General features: G+C 40.0%; 1 protein-coding gene across 1 annotated transcript in view; it reads right to left on the reverse strand.

Moving 5' to 3' along the window:
* LOC310940873 (phospholipid-transporting ATPase ABCA1) overlaps positions 1 to 19,043 on the reverse strand; it is a gene marked incomplete at both ends in the record, with an annotated part of 116,674 nt that overhangs the window by 21,399 nt on the left and 76,232 nt on the right. The window contains 8 exons of the mRNA XM_083905909.1: positions 2,052 to 2,158; positions 3,222 to 3,284; positions 7,896 to 8,019; positions 8,317 to 8,446; positions 9,968 to 10,091; positions 15,186 to 15,330; positions 15,996 to 16,111; positions 17,469 to 17,646. Coding sequence (XP_083762035.1) covers positions 2,052 to 2,158; positions 3,222 to 3,284; positions 7,896 to 8,019; positions 8,317 to 8,446; positions 9,968 to 10,091; positions 15,186 to 15,330; positions 15,996 to 16,111; positions 17,469 to 17,646 — 987 coding nt within the window. The remainder of the gene's footprint in view (positions 1 to 2,051; positions 2,159 to 3,221; positions 3,285 to 7,895; positions 8,020 to 8,316; positions 8,447 to 9,967; positions 10,092 to 15,185; positions 15,331 to 15,995; positions 16,112 to 17,468; positions 17,647 to 19,043) is intronic.

Genomic DNA, 19,043 nt, shown 5'->3' on the forward strand with positions numbered 1-19,043 from the left:
AAAACATTGCATTTTATGAATTAATTACTCTTTAAAAAAAATAAATGTTTATTAAAAATGTACAATTCATGTCTAAGTGTGTTTAAGTTAACGACAATGGTAGCAGTCACATCAACAGCTAATTTAAGCAATGTACACTTATTATTTTTTACAGTATAACTTAGTTTGATAAGCTGCAATTAAGAAATCTGATTGTTCAGTTTTCACCTCCAAATAGTCAAACATACTTCCCCTCTTCATTGGCGAAGGCAATCGTTTATCTTGTTTAGTGACATTTAAGACACCCTGCATGAGATTGGCAGGGGAAACAGTTACTGATTGTTGTTGTCAGGAGTGCTCTCAAACAGATCATATTTACCTCGACAGATCTGCCTCGTCGCAGCCATATACACCAAGGATTTCTGGTGTAAACATTTTTCTTAAAGTCAAACTTCCAGAGGTCTGGACTCTGACTGAGCTGCTGCAAAAGGCAGATTTTGTTTGTTTGAAGTCATTCTATAGCGGATTTACTTTTACGCTTAGGGTCATTGTCCTCCTAAAGACAACGTGGGGTGATGCACAGACACCCTGATATTATCCTGAAATAAACTTTGAAGAAACTTGAGAATTGAGAATCGTCAGTTGACAAAACTTTTCCTCTATTAACTTGTGGAGAGTCAAGGTGCTCTCTTGAAAATTCCATGCCTTTAAATTTCATGACATTCATACTTTGAGGAGTCATGTAGACCTTTGAACAGATATGTAAACCAGCTTCAATGATTCCTTTAGTCCTTTAGCTGTGACTCTAACGCTCTTTCTACCACCATTTAGCATCTACAATACGTCTATGGCTTCCTTTTTTCTTGCTATTGTGACCATAAAATACTATGGCATAATGGGTCAACTCAGTCATATGTTTTTTTTTCTGGAGAAACTAAAGTTTCTTTCACCTATTAGCTGTACTTTATACAACACAGGTATCAACATATTGCTTTGAATAATATATGAGGTGCTTCACCGTTTGTCAGTCTCAGTCATTCACAGGAGACAGCCAATGAGAGATTATTGGTGGTTGCCGGTGAATATAACAGGCAGCCAGCTTTTTAGCATTCAACAGTTTGAGACTGGGTTGTAAACATAATGTCTAAATAAAGAAGGAACCAGCTCTTCTTTGTGAGCTCACCATCATAAATAAGAGGACAACATTGTCAGGAGATCTAAGACTTCCATTTAAGAGAAGCTTCTTGTTCTCGATCATTCTTCTCGCCGATGCACAGAAAGCATAATGAGATGAAAAAAGTAGTGGGAGTATTCACAGCTGTTTTTCCTTTCAGGTTTTGTTTCCTCCAAAGGTATCTGGGATTTGCCTTTATCTCTCTCTTACACACATTAATCAACATTAACACTGCTTATTTTAAGCCATGGCCCATTCAGCCGTATGTGGAACACAAAGTCAAGACACGCATTACACCTACAGCAACCAAACCACAATTCACGCCATGCTGGGATGTGTTGCCTCACAGATGCATGTTGAAGCAAAGAGACACTTGTTTGTTCCAAAACATAAGAAAGAGAAAGGCTTCCCACGCTCAAGCTCTTGAGTCACGTATCGCTGGTGTCGAGGTATTTTTTTGGCATGTACAAAAGTTTCTCATGTCTGATTCTGCCCTGCAGAAAAAAAAGAAAAAAATAGAGCAAGGTACAGGGGCGACGATGTGAAAAGGAATGATATGTGTGAAAGCTGTGCAAGACTCAGGAAGAAAGGCAGAGCAGTGTCTTCAGCATTTCTGAGAATATTGAGTGAGGAGACATGAGAGAACTCAAGTTGAAAAAGGACAGAGACAGCAAAATGTATGAGATATTGAAACTACCTACCCCAAGAAAAACAAAGACTGAGTGTGAAAGATGGAGAAATAGAAAGCGGTGTTACAGTGAAAACGAGTGGCTCAGAAAAGGTGTCAGCTCGAACAAAAAAAAGAAAAAAACCTCTGCTCGATCCCCATCTGAACACTCATCTTGGGTGGCTAATTATGATGGGTTTCTTGGCGCACTAGTGGGAGTTAGAACCTCACCTGTATCCATTTAGGAAGGCCTCTCCGCTGGAGACTGGGATATCCCCTGTCAGCATCTTGAATGTGGTGGTTTTCCCAGCTCCATTGATTCCCAGCAAGCCGAAACACTGACAAAGACAATGGGGAGGCCTTTATTAGAAAAACAGTGCTGTGTAGACACAAGCCTCATTGGAAAACAAACTGCTGGATGATGAGACATTCTGTACACAGTCAGATTTTCCTGACCAAAATCGTGACGTGATTCTGTAGAATGTGCAAATATTGTAAATAGGCTATATCACTGACTGCAGTTTAAACATGACTAGTTCAGTGTTTCGTAAAATAACAAATATTCCTGTACACAAACAAAATCAACACAGGAAAACATGAACAAACTCTGTAAAAAAACAACATGTCTCTGTCTGTGTCAATTGCTACAACAAACACCATCCTCCCTTCTGCTTTTCTCCCCGATGCTGCTGATTTTATTTCTCTCTGGAGGGCAGGAAGTTGTCTCAGTGACACCGTGTGGTCATGTGACCTGCCATAGGTGCTCTGGCTACAGCATAAATATTTGATTTCTGTCATTCATTGATCTCTGCTTGTTTGCGACCTGTGCTTGTGAATGCATAGAGGAGGGCTAAGCCTGATGTAAATAATGGATGGAAATGTGGTGTGTGTGATCAGCGGAGTCCTGTGAATCACAATATTCCACTGGCATTTACACGGGCTTTGGGTAAACAGTGGCAGAGGGGATGGATATCAGCGCAAAAGCCCACCAATCACGACTTCCTGTCAGCTTTTGAGATTATGTTCAAATCAAGCTTTCAGCGATTTGGCGTTTGTGTGTGCAGCAGTGAGAGCAAAGACACTTTGCACAGACAATTTGAAGGTGTATTTGTCCAAAACGGTGTTGTATTTGGTCTTTTCCGACTGCCAATTTACAGGTTTACTGAGCGAAACAGCACTGGGCCCTGAAGCCCTGTGTGTGTTTTAATGTTCTTCCTCACACCTTCTCTGAACAGTGCCTGTTTTCATGCATGTCAAATCATAATTATTATTTTTAATGGCAACAGGAAATAAAATAATTTCTTCCATATGGGTGATGCTGATAAAAATTGTAACAAAATGTGCAAATACAGAAATGTGGCTTGAAAAGGTCCTTGTGTGATGTGACAGCATTTGGCTCACCTCTGCAGCAGGTACACCCACACATATCCTGTCCACAGCGGGGGTGCTCTTCCGAGAGTACACCTGTCGGGAGCAGGCGATAAAATGAATCAGCCAGCCAGCCAGAGAAAGAGAGAGGAGGAGGGAGAGGAGGCAGGGGGGAGAGAGCAGAGATAGTGAGAAAGATAGCAGAGGATGGCATGAGAAAATATGGAGCGATAGACCAGAGCAGTAGGAAAGAGGTGAGATGAAGTAAGCAGGTGGAAAAAGGATAGAGAGACACAGTAGGAGATAGGAGGATGATTTTTTTTTTTTAACAAGAATGGGATAATTTGAAACATTCAGGACTAGCCAGATGGGAAAAGGTAGGGAAAAAAACGGTGAGACAGTTGCACGAAGGGAAATGGGAGGACAAGAACATTATTATATGTGACTTCAGTGACGGGATTCATGAGGAAATGTGTCGTCACTTTGAAGGTTACTTCACTTCTCTTCTCTGAAGTAAGGTTATGTAAATCATACCAGTATTTTATGTAAGGACAGCAACTTTAACATGCATTTTGTGGTCTTAATATACAATCTGATGACTTTAGCAAAAAAGAAATGTGACATTGGTTTGATAAAGTACGAAATGGTGCTGTGTGTAGATACGTCTAAAATCTACCCCATAGTAGAGGACCCCCTATAAAGAATTCATGCTCACTACATATTTGATATAATGAGCAAAACCACAGTGATGGAGGGATGAAAAATCACTTGCCTCGAGGTGTATTTCTTTTACTACTTGATACATGAAAAGTCTGCCGTATTCACTCACATTATATTTAATTCCGCTCTCCACCCTCGAGGAATTGGCACCAGAATTCCCCACTACTAAATTTTCCACATGGTAATCCAAACCATTTCTATCGTGATCAATGTGGCAAGCGTTCATTTCCTAAGCATATTTCAACAACGTACAGTACAATAAAAGGAAGAAAAAAAAGGCCAAAAGTGCCACACTGGAAATAAAAGGCTAAAAAGAATGCCAGGGAAAATAAAATGCAGAGTCCCATCTCTCAGGATATGAGGGAGAATAAAACTTTTTGACTGTGAGTCAGTATCCTGCTAAGATCATAAAGCGGCACTGGGAATGAGAAGGAACTTGATGTTTTTCACATCTCACTTGAAAACTTTCCACGCTGCATCCACATCCTCCCACGCTGACCAGCTTCCTCCATACACGTTTGCAGTCTGTATTATCTGAAGAAACTCACCAGAGGAGGCAAGGAAACTTCCCACTTCAAGAGCACAGGATTTATTAAAATCGGTATTGCGCGCACACACATTAAACAAAATAAGGCATTTCATGAAGTTGTTTTTTCCACATCCAAGACTAGGTGAGGGTTTGATCTAGTTTCAAAGTGGTTTGAAGGCAATGTTGTCTAGGTCTAGCACAAAAAGACGAGACATGGTCTTTGTTGTTGTTGTTGCTGAGCGTGACAGTTAAGATTTTTAGCATTTGAATTCAAGGACAAAAGAATGACTTCGTTTGACTGTGCCCCCCCCCCCCCCCCCAAGTTTTTAAAAGTCGAAAACAGATTTATTTGTGTGTTTACATGCCTGTTTGTGTCAGACACTGAAACAATGTTCAATAAAATGGAAAAGTCAGAAGCAAACATATCCTATATAGAATTTATAAACAAACTAACCGCCATCAGAGAGTAAGCTGTTGCAAATGTATCCATGTACATTTAGAACTGTCACTTCAAGCCTGAAAAAACTACGTATTTATTACACAGTTGGCACTTGAAAAGCGTTTGATAAAAGCACAGGGTTGGAAGGATCCATCATTATTTCAGTGCCACCTGGCAGCTGCACTCAGAACTTATCAACCTGTATTATACATACAATTTTAGTGATAGTTTGCAGTGCTTAAGCTACATGAAAGTGGCGGCTACGTGTCTGGAGGAAGGCAATTAAAGGATAAATCTCCTCTGACTCGAGCTACACAGCAGCTGTCATGATAAGCAGGCCAACGTCTAATCAGATGAGACAGTTAGGAGAATATGACGGTAGCAGTTGTGCAAACCTTGAATATAGACTAAAACAGGTAGGAAAAATTGCATGCCTTCAGCACCGAATGTTACACTTCAGATACTAAACCATGAAACTTTTTTTATTTTTAAAGGAAGTGACCAAAATGTGGTCCAATCCAGTCAAGTATTGGCATTGTTTCACACAACAATAAAATGGCTCCCCACCCTCCCACTCCATCTTTACAAATACCTCTGGCAACTAGGAGTATAAATTGAATTACTGCCCAGATGCTATGTCTATGGCGATTAAACATACACAAACACTACATACTAAAAATATAACATAATGGAGATGAAATAAAGCAGAGTCACTGAAGAAAATAGTGATCCAAGAAAAAAACCTCAAAGCTGTAAAAGTTTCAAACAAAATTGGTATCCATCCTCTGCACCTAAATATAAAAATACTTCCTCCTTCAATCATAATAAACAAGTCTCATAACCCACAATACAGTGGAACATAAACAGCTGGAAAATAAAACTTTTCTGACAATAATCATGATAAAAAATGTCTTAATTCTCACACAAATGATGATAAACTCACAGGTAAAGCAACTAGGGCGTAAACAAGGAGAAAAAAACAAGCAAACAATAACGATCAAGACCTGTGGAGAGCCAAATATCTGCACAACACAAATAATTTGTGTAGGAGAGAGGTCACAAAACACTAGCTATTGGAAACGATTGGTTTACTGATGCTGAACATGAATCACGAACCAACTGAGAATTCATTGGGGACCTGTGGGTTTGACAGGAAACAACAACGGGAACGACAACAACAATTCAAATTTGGTTTCTTAATTTTAAGCTGTGTTTCCCTTGTCATTCATTACTCTATTATACAATGTGGACTCCAAAAGTCAAGTGAGTCCACTCATATTTTATGTACCACATAAAAGTGCCACTGTGCCAATATGTGTGGCTTGGCGTGTTCATCTTTAGCGTGATTTCACACCCACACAGGTGTTTTTTTTTATTATGCTGCCATTAAAATCCATTAAAATCCAATTTGTCCACACCCACATAGTCCTGAGAAGAGGTCTGTGGGTGGACTATAGGTGGCAAGTGTTGGTCACAGATAAGTGAATTGTGTTTCAGAGCTGTAACACTTTATTTTAGATTCAATTCTAAACGTAGTTCTTTTTTGGTTGTTTATGCTTTAATTTAAATTGAGAAAAAAGAAACGTGTTTGCCCTTGAGCACTGAGAATGATCAATCTGGAAAAAAAAGTGAAAATATTTCTGACCACGTTGCCCAGCCTGGGGAATATACTCTTAGTAAGCAAAGACGCCACAGACCATCCTCTAAACACAAGGTTCTTTAAGACTTCCTTTGTCAGCTTAGTGAGTGACTGACGGCAGATTGACAGCACCGGGCTTGGAAAAATGCTCACGGGCCGACGCACTTCCATTAAAGTCTCCATTGATTTCAATGCCACTGCTAATGTAGCAGCTAAGTGGAGGCCATAGCAAAAGCCTCCTGCTTAGAGCGGCGGGAAAAGGAAAGGGAGGAGCAGGAATATGACACATGACTGATGGCCTGTCGATCGCTTCAGAGGCATGTTTAGATTTATGACAGGGCCCAGCCTGTGGAGCATGGCCACCTAAACCACGCGCTCATTGATCAATTTGTTATCTACACCCCAAATGGATGAGGCACAGCTGTGGTGGGAGTCAATGAGGGCACCGCAGGAAGAATCCCGATGCCTTCTGCCACTGTTTGGCGTGACGATGGGCCACTGTGTCTCATCTAAGAGAAACGTCGTCAACCATGAAGGCGCACATTAACGACGGCTGAGCTGCTAGTCAACAAAAGAGTAGCTCAGACACACACGTGCTGTACAGTAGATGTGTTTTGATGGGGATCAAGTGTTTCCAGTAGTGCACCAAAAAGTTAGGTGGAACAACTTTCCCCAAGCAAAGGAACATTCTTTTCGAAACATTCTCACCTTGTGGGATGATGTGTAACACATTACCCATCCAACTGTTTCACCTAGCACTTGTTTAGTAATTACCCAAGGGAGTGTGGTGCACGTCTGTGCCCATGAGCAAGAAGTGACAGATTAAGTATGATGAGACCGAGAAGACAGAGGGGGTAAAGGAGTGAAGAAAGGTGGTAAGAAGCAAAAGGCTGTTAGATTGTCCAGCTGTTGGCACTGAAGCTGCAAAACAGGCAGCTGTGGTGACACTTCCTGCTGCCACGGCGCCTGCAGGGAGGGAACATCTGCGGATGGATGAAGCGTTAATCTCGGCGGTGTTGAGCCATGCACTCTTCACAGCATGCCTGACTTCACCCACCAGAATAAGGGGAGGGCCTGAGCTGTAAAGGAACACAGACCTTTACACTCCTGTGAATGCAGTCAGGTCTGGTTTTCCATGCCCACTCGTGAATGTTCAGACCTGCACTTTCTGCAGCAACCTGTAATTAAGCCACTGTCTGCCACTCTCTAACTGAATACTGCAGGTGAATGGGAAAATCCATCCACAGGAATATATATGTGCTAAAATACTTGATGAGTATCAAGGGGTTTCAGTTGAACTAAAGGTTAAAAAAATAATGAGCAATGTTAGAAAACAACCAGAGAGGTTTGCATTGAGTTGGAAATTGGAGTTCACTGTACCTTCGTGAGGTCACACATCCTCAAAAGGTCATTCTGGGCTTTGCCTCCATACACTCGATCACGCTCCTGAGCAACATCGACATCCTCCTCCTCTGCTGCAGCTAATGATTTTGCTGAAATAAGCCTGGCAGGGAGAAGTCAACCACAGTTGGCATGGTACCCTTCATTACAATACAAATGAACTCACGTGACAAATTATCTCAGTCAAAGTTTAAGCTCTGTGAAAGAATCTCTGCAATTTTCATAAATGGTAGAAGCGGGCAGAAGCACACACAGATTAGTTTCCATAGCAACCTTGGTTTCAGACTGCTAATTTAAATGGAGGAGAATAGGAGGGACATGGGTGAGCTGACAGGAAAACATTACGCAACTATGTTTGAATTAAATCTGACTTTTCTATTGTTGACAAACAAATTTGTACCTTGGTTTACAGAAGAACTTATACTGGATAAGGAATGTGATGCTAAACATCACTACTCCCTGGATGGCCATCGCACAAAGATTCTTTCCCACAATATCCCAGCTGAGCGGATCCTCAAAACGGTCTTCACCTGCAGTGATGGCACAAAGGAAAAAAGAAGGATGAAAACAAGAGGAAAAAGTGGGAACTTTACAGCAAAATCATGGTCAAAACTGCTGCCTGTGTGTTTTATATCGGAAGCAAATATATTTGTTGTCAAAATTCAGTCTAGAGGTGGAATGTGTCAACTCTTATTGTGTGTTTCAGGGATAGGTTTGACAGTGAAACAGTAGTTTAAATGCTACTTAGGCTTAATAAAATAAAATAATTATATATAATATACCACTGTAATATGGGGTAAAAAAGCCTCTTTTGACTAATGAGCGCGTAAACCAGTGACAGCCCCCACCCTCTCATCATTGGCGATTCTCTTCCGTCCTCTCAGCTTCTACAATCCTTGAGCCTGATGGGGGAGACTAAAGAGTCAAGAAAACGAAAGTGCTTTTGGTCTCATTCTCTGGTAAATAGCACCTCTCCACACTAGCCCTTTTAAGTTGTGATTGCTTTCCTCTTTCTACTCTCAACCACTGCCGCAAATTATTCCTCAAACCCCCTTTTCCTGCTCCATCTCTCTAAAGATAAGATTCCTCTTCCCTCTTTCATGTGCCACTTTGCCTCTTCATGCCCTTGAAGCACTGTTTTCCTCTTCACCCTTGCGCCGGGCTAAATTTAATACATGTGGAAAGTAGAGACAAAGATGAGCCTTGTGTTACTGGTTATGTTGCTTAAGTGGTATTCAAGGCTCAAATACACACTGAAGAAGAGGGGTAACAATCCATCTACTACTGCTGACATACAGTCAAAGGCAGGGAAATTCACTCACAAACTCACCCCTATGGTCAATATAGAGTGTTTAATTAACTTCTTAAACTGGTGAACCCGGAGAAAACCAACAATTTGATTTGATGAGAAGCATTCCAATAGTGCTTATATGGAGGATAACAGCAGTGGTGACTTACCTGATACCTGTCGTACCACTCCACATATAATTATCACTAAATACGCGGCCAGGTGCAATCAACATACACTGTTAAGCCTGGTTCACACTGGATGTGTGAGTGGCGTCTGTGGCGATTTCTGTTATATCCGATCTATTTTTAAGTTTTGGCATCACACCTTTTTTCCCATACACATGACGTGCGTGGTTCTCAGCATTTCACAGCCGTGCTGATATTCAATACAACATCACTGTTTTGATTTGTACCTCACTTAATCCTCACACAAATACACACTTTTTAAAAGCTCCAAGTATCCCGATTCCATCAGTGAAAGGCATTGCAAAATCTCAATGTTCCTGCAATAGTACAATGACTAAAACTTAGTGTGGTTCTAAAGGTCCTACTACAGGCCTTTTATAAAACATTTTGTGCTAAAGAATAATACAAAAAAAATTTCCTGTTTCCATTAAAACAGGTGCAAGTTTGGACTGTGTCATGGAAAATTCTATTATCTCTCGTACTTGGCAGATGTGGTCACTTTTGTTTCTGGGAAAACATGGCAATTTATTTTCTCACAGATTAGTTATGATGTGATGGTGGTTGTGGCCTCTTACCAAAACTGCTGAAGAGTGTGGCGATCGCCTGGTTCTTGGCCATGTCAATTAGCCCTCTGCCCAGACAGAAATGTGGGAAAATGAGCAGCACCTGCTTCACGATGTCATTGATGCGAGAAATATTCTGTTGAGACAAACACACACACAAACAAGACACAACTTAGTAGCATGCAGAAGCTTTGGTTATGCGAGCTCTGACTGGGAGATTAGCTGCACCGTCCTAATACTCATAGATTGACGAGCCACTTCGACAATACATTTCCCTGATGCAACTGTGGATCTTGAACAAACATCCTGTTCCCCCTCTACATACATGCTGAGTGCTCTACTGCTGTGGGGATGCAAATGGTGCATCCCCACAGCCTCTGCCTCTATGCAGAGCTGCCTCTGCATAGAGGCAGCAGAGAGCATCTGAGTTCATCTACTTTCTTGATATTGAAATTAAGCAAACACCACAGAACATACTGTGTGATCTGTGAGATGGCACACACTGCATGCGCAAACAAGCTGATATTTGTGGTGCTCATGTAAGCAGATTTTTTATCCTTAAAAGCATCACCGAGTGAAGAAGGGGCATGACCGGAAAGAAATACAGGTGAAAAAGGAATAAAAAGTATAACACCCAAAGGCTTTTTGTATGTTTCCGTTTCTTTTCCTTCTTCTGATACTGTATACAAGAACAAAAAGAGAGGTACACACAAACACAAAGCCGACACATATTGCTTCACTGTATTACAGGGCAAACACAAAAAATAACATTGTCTCAGGGCATTTCGTTGCTATTTGTCCTTCACCTAAAAATAATTGATTACATGAAGACACAATGGACGAGTCCGCAACAAGCTCAGAGAAGGTGGAGAATACAGAGGGTCAGGAAAAGGAGGAAATAAGACGAGAGAAAGAGGGAACACAAACTATTACTACTTTTGGCACAGCGTGGCTTTCAAACGCAAGCTCATGCATTATGCATGCCGCTTTATTGCAGCATAGTCTGAGAAGCTTTTGCATACATGGGGAGACTACTTGATAAATTCATCATTTCTGTTCTGGAGGGGTGGTTGCTAAAGCAAAGTGGGTGGGGCAGGGAAAGCGTTGCTTTTTGTTATAGCTATGTTGAAATTTGCAGATGGTCGGCAGAATTTATTCACCGATGTGCGTCACCATTCTGTAATTTATTAGATTTACTGAGTAAGCTTTCAGTAGGGAGTCAAGGATGAATGCATGTGACCATGGGAGCCTTAAACACTATTCAAATGCCAGATACAAAGTCATTTCTCAATCACCCGTCTACTTTCCAAATGCACATTTACAATCAAGATGAAAAAGCCTATGTGCTCTCTTTCAAGAATTAGATCCCACCACTCACTCAATCAACTCCCTATATAATGTGCTGACATTAAATATAGAGTAGGATGCAGCAGACAGTTAGCTTAGCTAAACATAAAGAGTGGAAATCTCCCCTGGCTCTGTCCAAACTTAATATCTGCGCACCAGCATTCCTCACTAATTAACATGCTCCATCCTGCGTTAGTGACTTCTTTCAATCTCTGCTGGCACAGCGTTTCGATGTTCATGGCTAAACATAATCCAATATAACACCCACATAAAATGGCAAAAATGTGTTTCTTATGCCAAGCTAAACTAATTGAGTGCTAGTTGCATTTTCAATGACAATGGTATAGCCGCTGGCATTGTTATTGTTCTTTAAATCCAAGGAAACAAATAAGCAACGTTTTTAAAATGTGTACATTTATAGGTCTACTGTGTAACATTTAGGAGGGGAAAGCATTACACTCAATGTGAGATGTTTCTATGAGTGTATAATTGCTTTCGAATGAAATTTAGTTTGGTTTTTAAAGCCTTAGAATAAGTGTTTGAAATGAACTTTAGGACTTGCTAGGGCTTGGTGAAGTGGGAAGTTAGTGCACAACAAATATTCTTGGAAAAGAGTAGGGGTGAGCAGTCCACCATTTGTTAGAATCTGCGGTCTCACCTCTAGATTCTTCTTTTCACACATACTGTACATACATGGTGAATAAGAAGAAATAGTTAAATATAATCAGGTACGTGAAAACTCAACTTTCAAAGAGACAAAGCAAAGAAAAGGAAATGTCTCTCTTATTATTCATATGTGGTCACTGGCCAAGTGTTTCTCAGACAGATATGAGAGCATGATGAAAAGTCCTCATTGACTGTGATGTCAAAGGAAACCTTCAGGTCTCCAACTGTGTGTTTATCATCAGTTTGTATCTATATATGCACACCTTTGCTGGGAACAAAGAGCAGTAAACACACTTAAAAATCAATATCTTATAAATAGTTGAGTTTTCCCAGCATTCAGAAATTAATATCCACCTTATACAAAAAAATTGCAGATACAGAATCAGACAATAAAAACATTGCTCGTTAAAATGCTTAAAGGTTGATATCTTATTCTTGCAAAAGGTCACACATGAATGCCTGGAACTGAGGTGTATCCAACACCATCGTTTCACATCAGCATTTCTAACCAACAACGCTTTGCACACAGTTTCTTGTAACAGTTATTCAGGTCAAATTTAATCCATTTGCTATGTTTGTCCTGTTATTGCAGTAAGCCAGCAGCAGTGCAATTTTATAGTGACATCAAACACTTCATCCACTAACCTGGTTCATGTAAACACAAAAACACCTAATACATCTGGGGATTTGCTGAAGACTTCACTGCTCTTTAGATTCAACACTAAGCCAATACAAAGATAGCAAAAGTCAAATAAATAGGCAGTAGTTCTGACCTTGGCTGAATACAAACCATTTATCTGGCAGATGAATGCAAGGGAAGCAAGCACCTAATTTGAGATCGATACATGAAATAACAGATCTTTTCTTGACTGGGTGTTCATCAATGAGATCTAAGAGGCTCTTAGCTGGAGATGGAAATAGTGGACAATTTCCCCCCCTTATGTTCATGCTATATGCTCATAAATCATTTTCAAATTGTTTTGAAGGTGGCATTGTCTGCGAGGTTGCTTATCTGACCCACATCGCTACTTGTGCTAATTCCCACAGCAGGACTTCATTTGTAATGCTGGGAATCGCAGTGACAACATACATACACAACGCTCACTTGAAGACTAGTTTGATATTTTATGGAGAAAACAGTCAACAATATTGTATTGTAAAGCATCTAAGGCAGGTGCTTTATTGAAGAGTGTTTGCTAATTTGATTTGGTTTTTCGACTTCACTTCAGTAAGCTGTCTGTTGTGACAGTACTATCTTTTGTTATAAAACAAACCGTTAATATTGGCTGCTGGACTCCCAATTACACGACATGAGGTAGGTAGTATCTGGTCACACTGCCACACCTATTCTTTTATCCTGCAAAATCTGTTTGTGCCTGTGGTTATCTGTGAGTGGCACACGGTGGAGGTATTGACTCAGACACTGCTTCAAGCATTTAAGGTAGACTGGGATTGATGCAATCCACAGGGAGCTGGACAGTCCTGGGGGGGAAGAAAATCTCCAATTCGTCTCGAGACAAAACTGGGGCACAGAGTCTGTATCACCGTAGCTCTGTGTTCTCTCTCTTTTCCTTTTTGTGATGTCCTCGCTTAGAAAAATGGTGCCATGCCCGAAAGCGAACTAGATTCACCCTGTGTTCGAAAACAGAGAGCTGAGTGGAGTCTATAGTTAAATTTGAAGAAAACTAATTCGACTGGTGAGGAATCTAACAATGATTAGACATGCAGGATCAGTGAGGCATCATTGTAGTATCCACAGTGTTAGATATGTTGTAAACGGTTTGTTTTGGAGCTCGCATGATGAACTTGAAAAAATTAACATTTGTAGATTGATGTTGAGCCATCAGGTTCTTTTATCAGTAGTAAAATCAAGTCAGATTAGTTGAATTATCATGGACCCTGTGTCCCTTTCGAGTCTCATAGAAACACTATCTCTGTCCCTAATGCCTTGGACAAGAGAAGTGCACCATAAATCTGTCCCTTTACTCTACCCATGGGCAACGTGCTGTCCATTAAATTATCACCAGTGGCGCCCTTTATGAGTAATATGCTCCACTAACACTGTATCAATAAATAAAGTGAATGCAGGGACAACAGAATGGCAACAATGACTTTGTTTGAAGAGAGATGCACCAGCTGAAAAAAAACAAATTGATTATGGATGCTGGTGATAATAAAATCTCAATGCAAATGAGTCAGCCTCGTTAGGAGACAGAAAACATCCCATGCCATCACCACATGGTGCCAGAGGAGACATCAAGTCAGGGCAGGAACATCGGAGGGGGACAGAGTGTGCAGAGGACGCTGAACAGACAACATTACCCTCCATCTGAAGTGTCGGATTAGAGCTGTGGGAGACATTCTGATGTACAAACTGATGTACAAGTAGCTCGTCAGAGAGTGAAGCACCATTGTGACTGAAGTAATGACTGATCGGTGCCAAGCTAAAAAGATGAAGTGAAAAAAAAATTGGGTGCAGGAAACTAATTGTGCAAGTACCAATCAATCAACCAAATTAGATTCAATTCAGAGGATGAAGAAAAGTAGAAAAGTAGTTTTTCAAGTTATCATCACCTGAGGTTTGCTATTGAGAATCCTCTTAAACTCATTTTATAGTCACAACAGTAATTTCTGTCTTCTTTTTTTTTCTTTTTTAAAATGGGAAATTATTTCAGTTCCAATCAAAAATGAAATGACTGACAAGTCAACATCACCCTCTCTTTCTTTTCCTCACCAAACTAAGCTCTCCATTTCCTCTCCAGTTCCTTGTGTCTTTGTCTTTTGATTCCCCAGCGACTAAAGCGGCTCACAGTGAAAATGAACATTTGCTGAAAGATGGATAAGGAGAGTTCTCAGAAGACCCAATTCTCACCAAACGATTAAACATTAAGGAGAAAAGGGAAAATAATTCCTTTGAAAAATCCTTGGGAGGATAAAGGAAATACATTTAAAGTTATGCCAGGTAGGTACATACTCCACCCACATGCGTACGCGAAAGTCTCTTCTTTGAAAACTCCAGCATTCCAGGATTCGAGTCAATTAGCACGTAGTGCTATAGCTTCCAAATCTAGTTTTCGTGCAGTTACTGAAGAATAAATGTCTGTGCTGCTGTTTTATATAAACTATACATGTGCATATATCTATTTGATTCCACTCACTGCAGAATGTGTGTGTATAGTATACATGCACACATACATTGATTGAAGCAGGCACTCACATCATCATCAAAGAGCTCCATAAAAAAGGTGGCGATGCTCCCGTTAATACCAATGAAGAGGTTAATGCAGGTTAGAACCACGTAAGCCGTGCTGGGAACACTGAAGATGAAGGAGGCCGGATACATCATGGGGGTGATGGACCACCTGAGGAAAACAACACACCGTGCACATAAACCTCGTAGACCTGGCACAAACATATTTGGAGGTGTTTTTGAGGACACACTCACACTCACAAGCTGCATGAACGCAATCTAACCAATACATTGTAGCACTGCTGCTACAAAAAAAAAGACACCAACACTAGTAAAGTTCAGGCCTGAAGGGAGCTAAAGTGAGACAATGCTATAATGGTGTCAATTAAGACCAATTCGTGTGAACTAGTGCTTAGCACATAATCTACATTATGCAGATGATGTACAATTGACATATTCTGTCAACTACAATTCACATGTAACTAGAGCTGCAACTGCAACAATTATTTTCTCATAAGTCAGAGAATACATTACATTTATTTCTAATGTAATCGATTAATTTGGTAATCCATTAATAATCGATTAATTGTTTCAGCTCTATGTGTAACCCATTTCCTCTAAAACAGCATACTGTCAGAAGTATTTAAACTTCCTAAATGTCTATGGAAATTCAACTAAGCACCAGACTGTGCTCATCTGCTTATCAGAAAAAAGCAGCTGAGCTGTTGGCTCAGTCAAACTAAATGCTACTCCATACATCGTCAATTAGATCCTGGTTTGTCGGCTAAAGCCATCAACAGATACATTTGAAGTATCAGGTTTTTAAACAGAACTTACCCATAGAGGATAAGCAGCAGAATCAGTGCAGGCAGGTTAGGAGGGGAAACATAGGCTTTTTGTTGAAAGGCGAGGAAGATCACAATCACAATCAAACAAGGGATGATGTAGTTACACTGTCAAAACAAACATAAACAAGCACACAAAACACACACAAAAATAAGTAGCTGTCCTTATCAGAAGATGTTGATGACGAAGGTGTTTGTTTTGATGAAAAAGCGCTGCAGGGTATTCATAACTAAATCAAAAGATGGTACGGTTTTGAGCTTTTCTCTCTCCCATTTTTTTTATATTTCAGACAATGTGTAATTATAAAATCAGTCAGTGACTTTTTAATTAGCACTCAGAAAGCACCAGGCTTCAATTTTCAGTGAATAACAGACTTATCGGTTTCATATTGGAAGCAAGTGGTTGCTCAGTGAAACCTGAAAAAATTTTGAATCGTGAAACCTGAAAAAATACAATTTCAATCTATTCAGTAACGAAAAGGGCAGGAAGAATATAACAGAAACACTTTAAATTAGGGAACACATATTCACCATTAACTAGGTGCTTACCATCATGCACATTAGTAGCATACTAGTCCTTTAAAAGTAAATATTAAGAATGCATTAACACCTTATGTAGGATCTTAATTCATGCCGTAATAGAGGTAGAATAAGGTAGAATAAGGTGCTAATACAGGATTAATGATTACTAATAAAGGGCTAGTATGCTACTTATATATGTTAGTAAGCACCTAGTTAATGGTGAATATGTGTTAATCTAAAGTGTTACCAATATAAATTTCAAAATTTTTAATAAAACAGTTATTGTACAATCGATAGATAGAGAACATAGAGACTGTATGTCCAGTTCCCAGCATGTGCACAGTAACATAAACAGGCTTTCAATGTGGATTTCCTGCCTGTTTTATACCTATTGTTGATGGAACATGCATGCAGATGCTGAAAGCTTCAGGCTGGAATCATTACAGTGGCACCGTTAGTACATTTGTCTTGCACTCAGACAGCATTTATCCCCATAATGATGAGTGCCCTGATGCCATTTCTTTACTGAAGGCGGCTGATAAAATGTTTATTTCTACTGTGCCTCAGGGAAACTGCACGTCAGCCTGTTGAGTACAACCAGCAGGGGTAGCTGGTGTCGATAATTACGCCTCAGCCAATAACTGTTGCTCAGGTGAAGCTCTTCCCAGAAGCAATTGCTGTAAAAGCCACGTTATCAATTACAGCTTCTTCTTCTCAAATTTGAATATAGTCTTTTTTGGAATAAATATTTTCAGCATAGTGGGAGATGATCAAACTAGGCTAAAATGAGGCCTGTGGCACAAAAGCCAATGTGAATGTTATTTTTTTTTTTTATAAATATATATATTTTTTTAACCCAGATTTAATTGAGTAATAAAGTAGGAATACTACACTGTATCTCAAGAGTGATCAATCAGGAGGACAAAACAAAACAGGTACTTACCATGTCCCAGGCAAAATTGGCCAGCCAGTATACAGTGGGGTTTACTCCACTGACAAATTGCAGATGCTTGGCTTTGGTCACCCGCTCTTGGATGAGGAAGAGAACAAAGCTGGCTGGGATGAAGGACATGGCGAAGATAACGCAGATGGACACGACCACGTCTGTGGAGGATGTGGCCCTGTGATTGAATAAAGCACAGTAAACAGGAAGTTGACTGGGGAGAGCTATTACTGACACTGATAAAGAAACAGGAAAACAGGAGCAGAGATTAAACTTTAGCCTGTGAATATTTTGTGAAGTGATGAGGATAGATTCATATTCTGAGAACCTCCTTTATGAAGTGAACCAGCCTCATAGAAGAATATTATTTCATTAGAAAAGAGCTAACTTTGTTCCTATTCCTACTGTTACCAGTGGGCTTTCATGTGCTTCGATAGCTAAGCTCTTACCTCAGGGTGCCAATCAGAGCGTTGGAAACAAAAACAGTTCATGAAGTGAAATATGAGATCTTTATGATTTACATAATTATAGCTCAATTCAAATCTAAATTAAATGGTCCCATGGTTCATATGAAACGGAAATAAGAGCTGGAGAATACAGGCTCACTTGATTTTCCATTTAAATTGGAACAGCATATAGTATAATACTGTAGCATTTACTTCGGTGGTGGTTTTTGCATTTCGGTCGTCTTCTATTCGTGTTGAGTCTGCAGGGTCACAATAACTTACCACCGGTTATATACATTGCTTTACATTAACAGCAGGTGGTATACTGTTTATTTTCTTCCTCGGTCAACAATATCAACCATATTGTGGTCATGTATGTATTGTGATCAGAAATACAAATAACTGTATAAAAGTGAAGAGTTTCTCTCGTCTCCTGGAAACGAGCCAGATGACACTTATAGAGCTGAAGCAGCATTTAGTTAATTTCCTGTAATGCAATAAACAAATTAGATTTATCACTCTGCAACAGTTAGGATGCATTAAAACCACTCTTGTTACACCTGCTAAAATAATCAATATAAATAATTTAGTTGGTATTGATGACTTAATTAGACAAGCATTACATACATTAATGGAAAGCACTGCCAATGCTATTTGTACATAATAAAAAAGCTTTTAAAGATTATGATGGGCCAATTCCCGTACAAAGAACAGAGGAGCGCAGACTTTTATATGTTACAGTCTCTCTCTGTCATGTTAGAAACAAATTATACCTTTCTCCTCCAATATGCTGACCTTCATTACGTAATCGTATATCTACAGTTACGCCACGTGTCCTTCATTGTGCCTGTGCAATTAGTATGTGGTGTATTCTTTTTAACCCCCGCCGTCTTCCTCACCCTCGGCCCACAATAATCCCTCCAAAAGACCTCCTACTGCGTAATTAGCATGTTAAATAAGTCACCATGTGCGGATACATAGCTGTATTTATCATCGCCGAACAGACACAAGTAGAACACATGAATATGGAATAATTTACATCAGTGGGTGCTAACCTGCATTTCAACAGGTTTCAAGGGCTGTGAGATGTGTTTGGGTGCAGGGAAGAGAATGAAGAAGCGATGGATCC

The sequence above is a fragment of the Microchirus variegatus genome, assembly GCF_963457635.1.
Source record: "Microchirus variegatus genome assembly, chromosome: 2".
Classification (NCBI taxonomy): Eukaryota; Metazoa; Chordata; class Actinopteri; order Pleuronectiformes; family Soleidae; genus Microchirus; species Microchirus variegatus.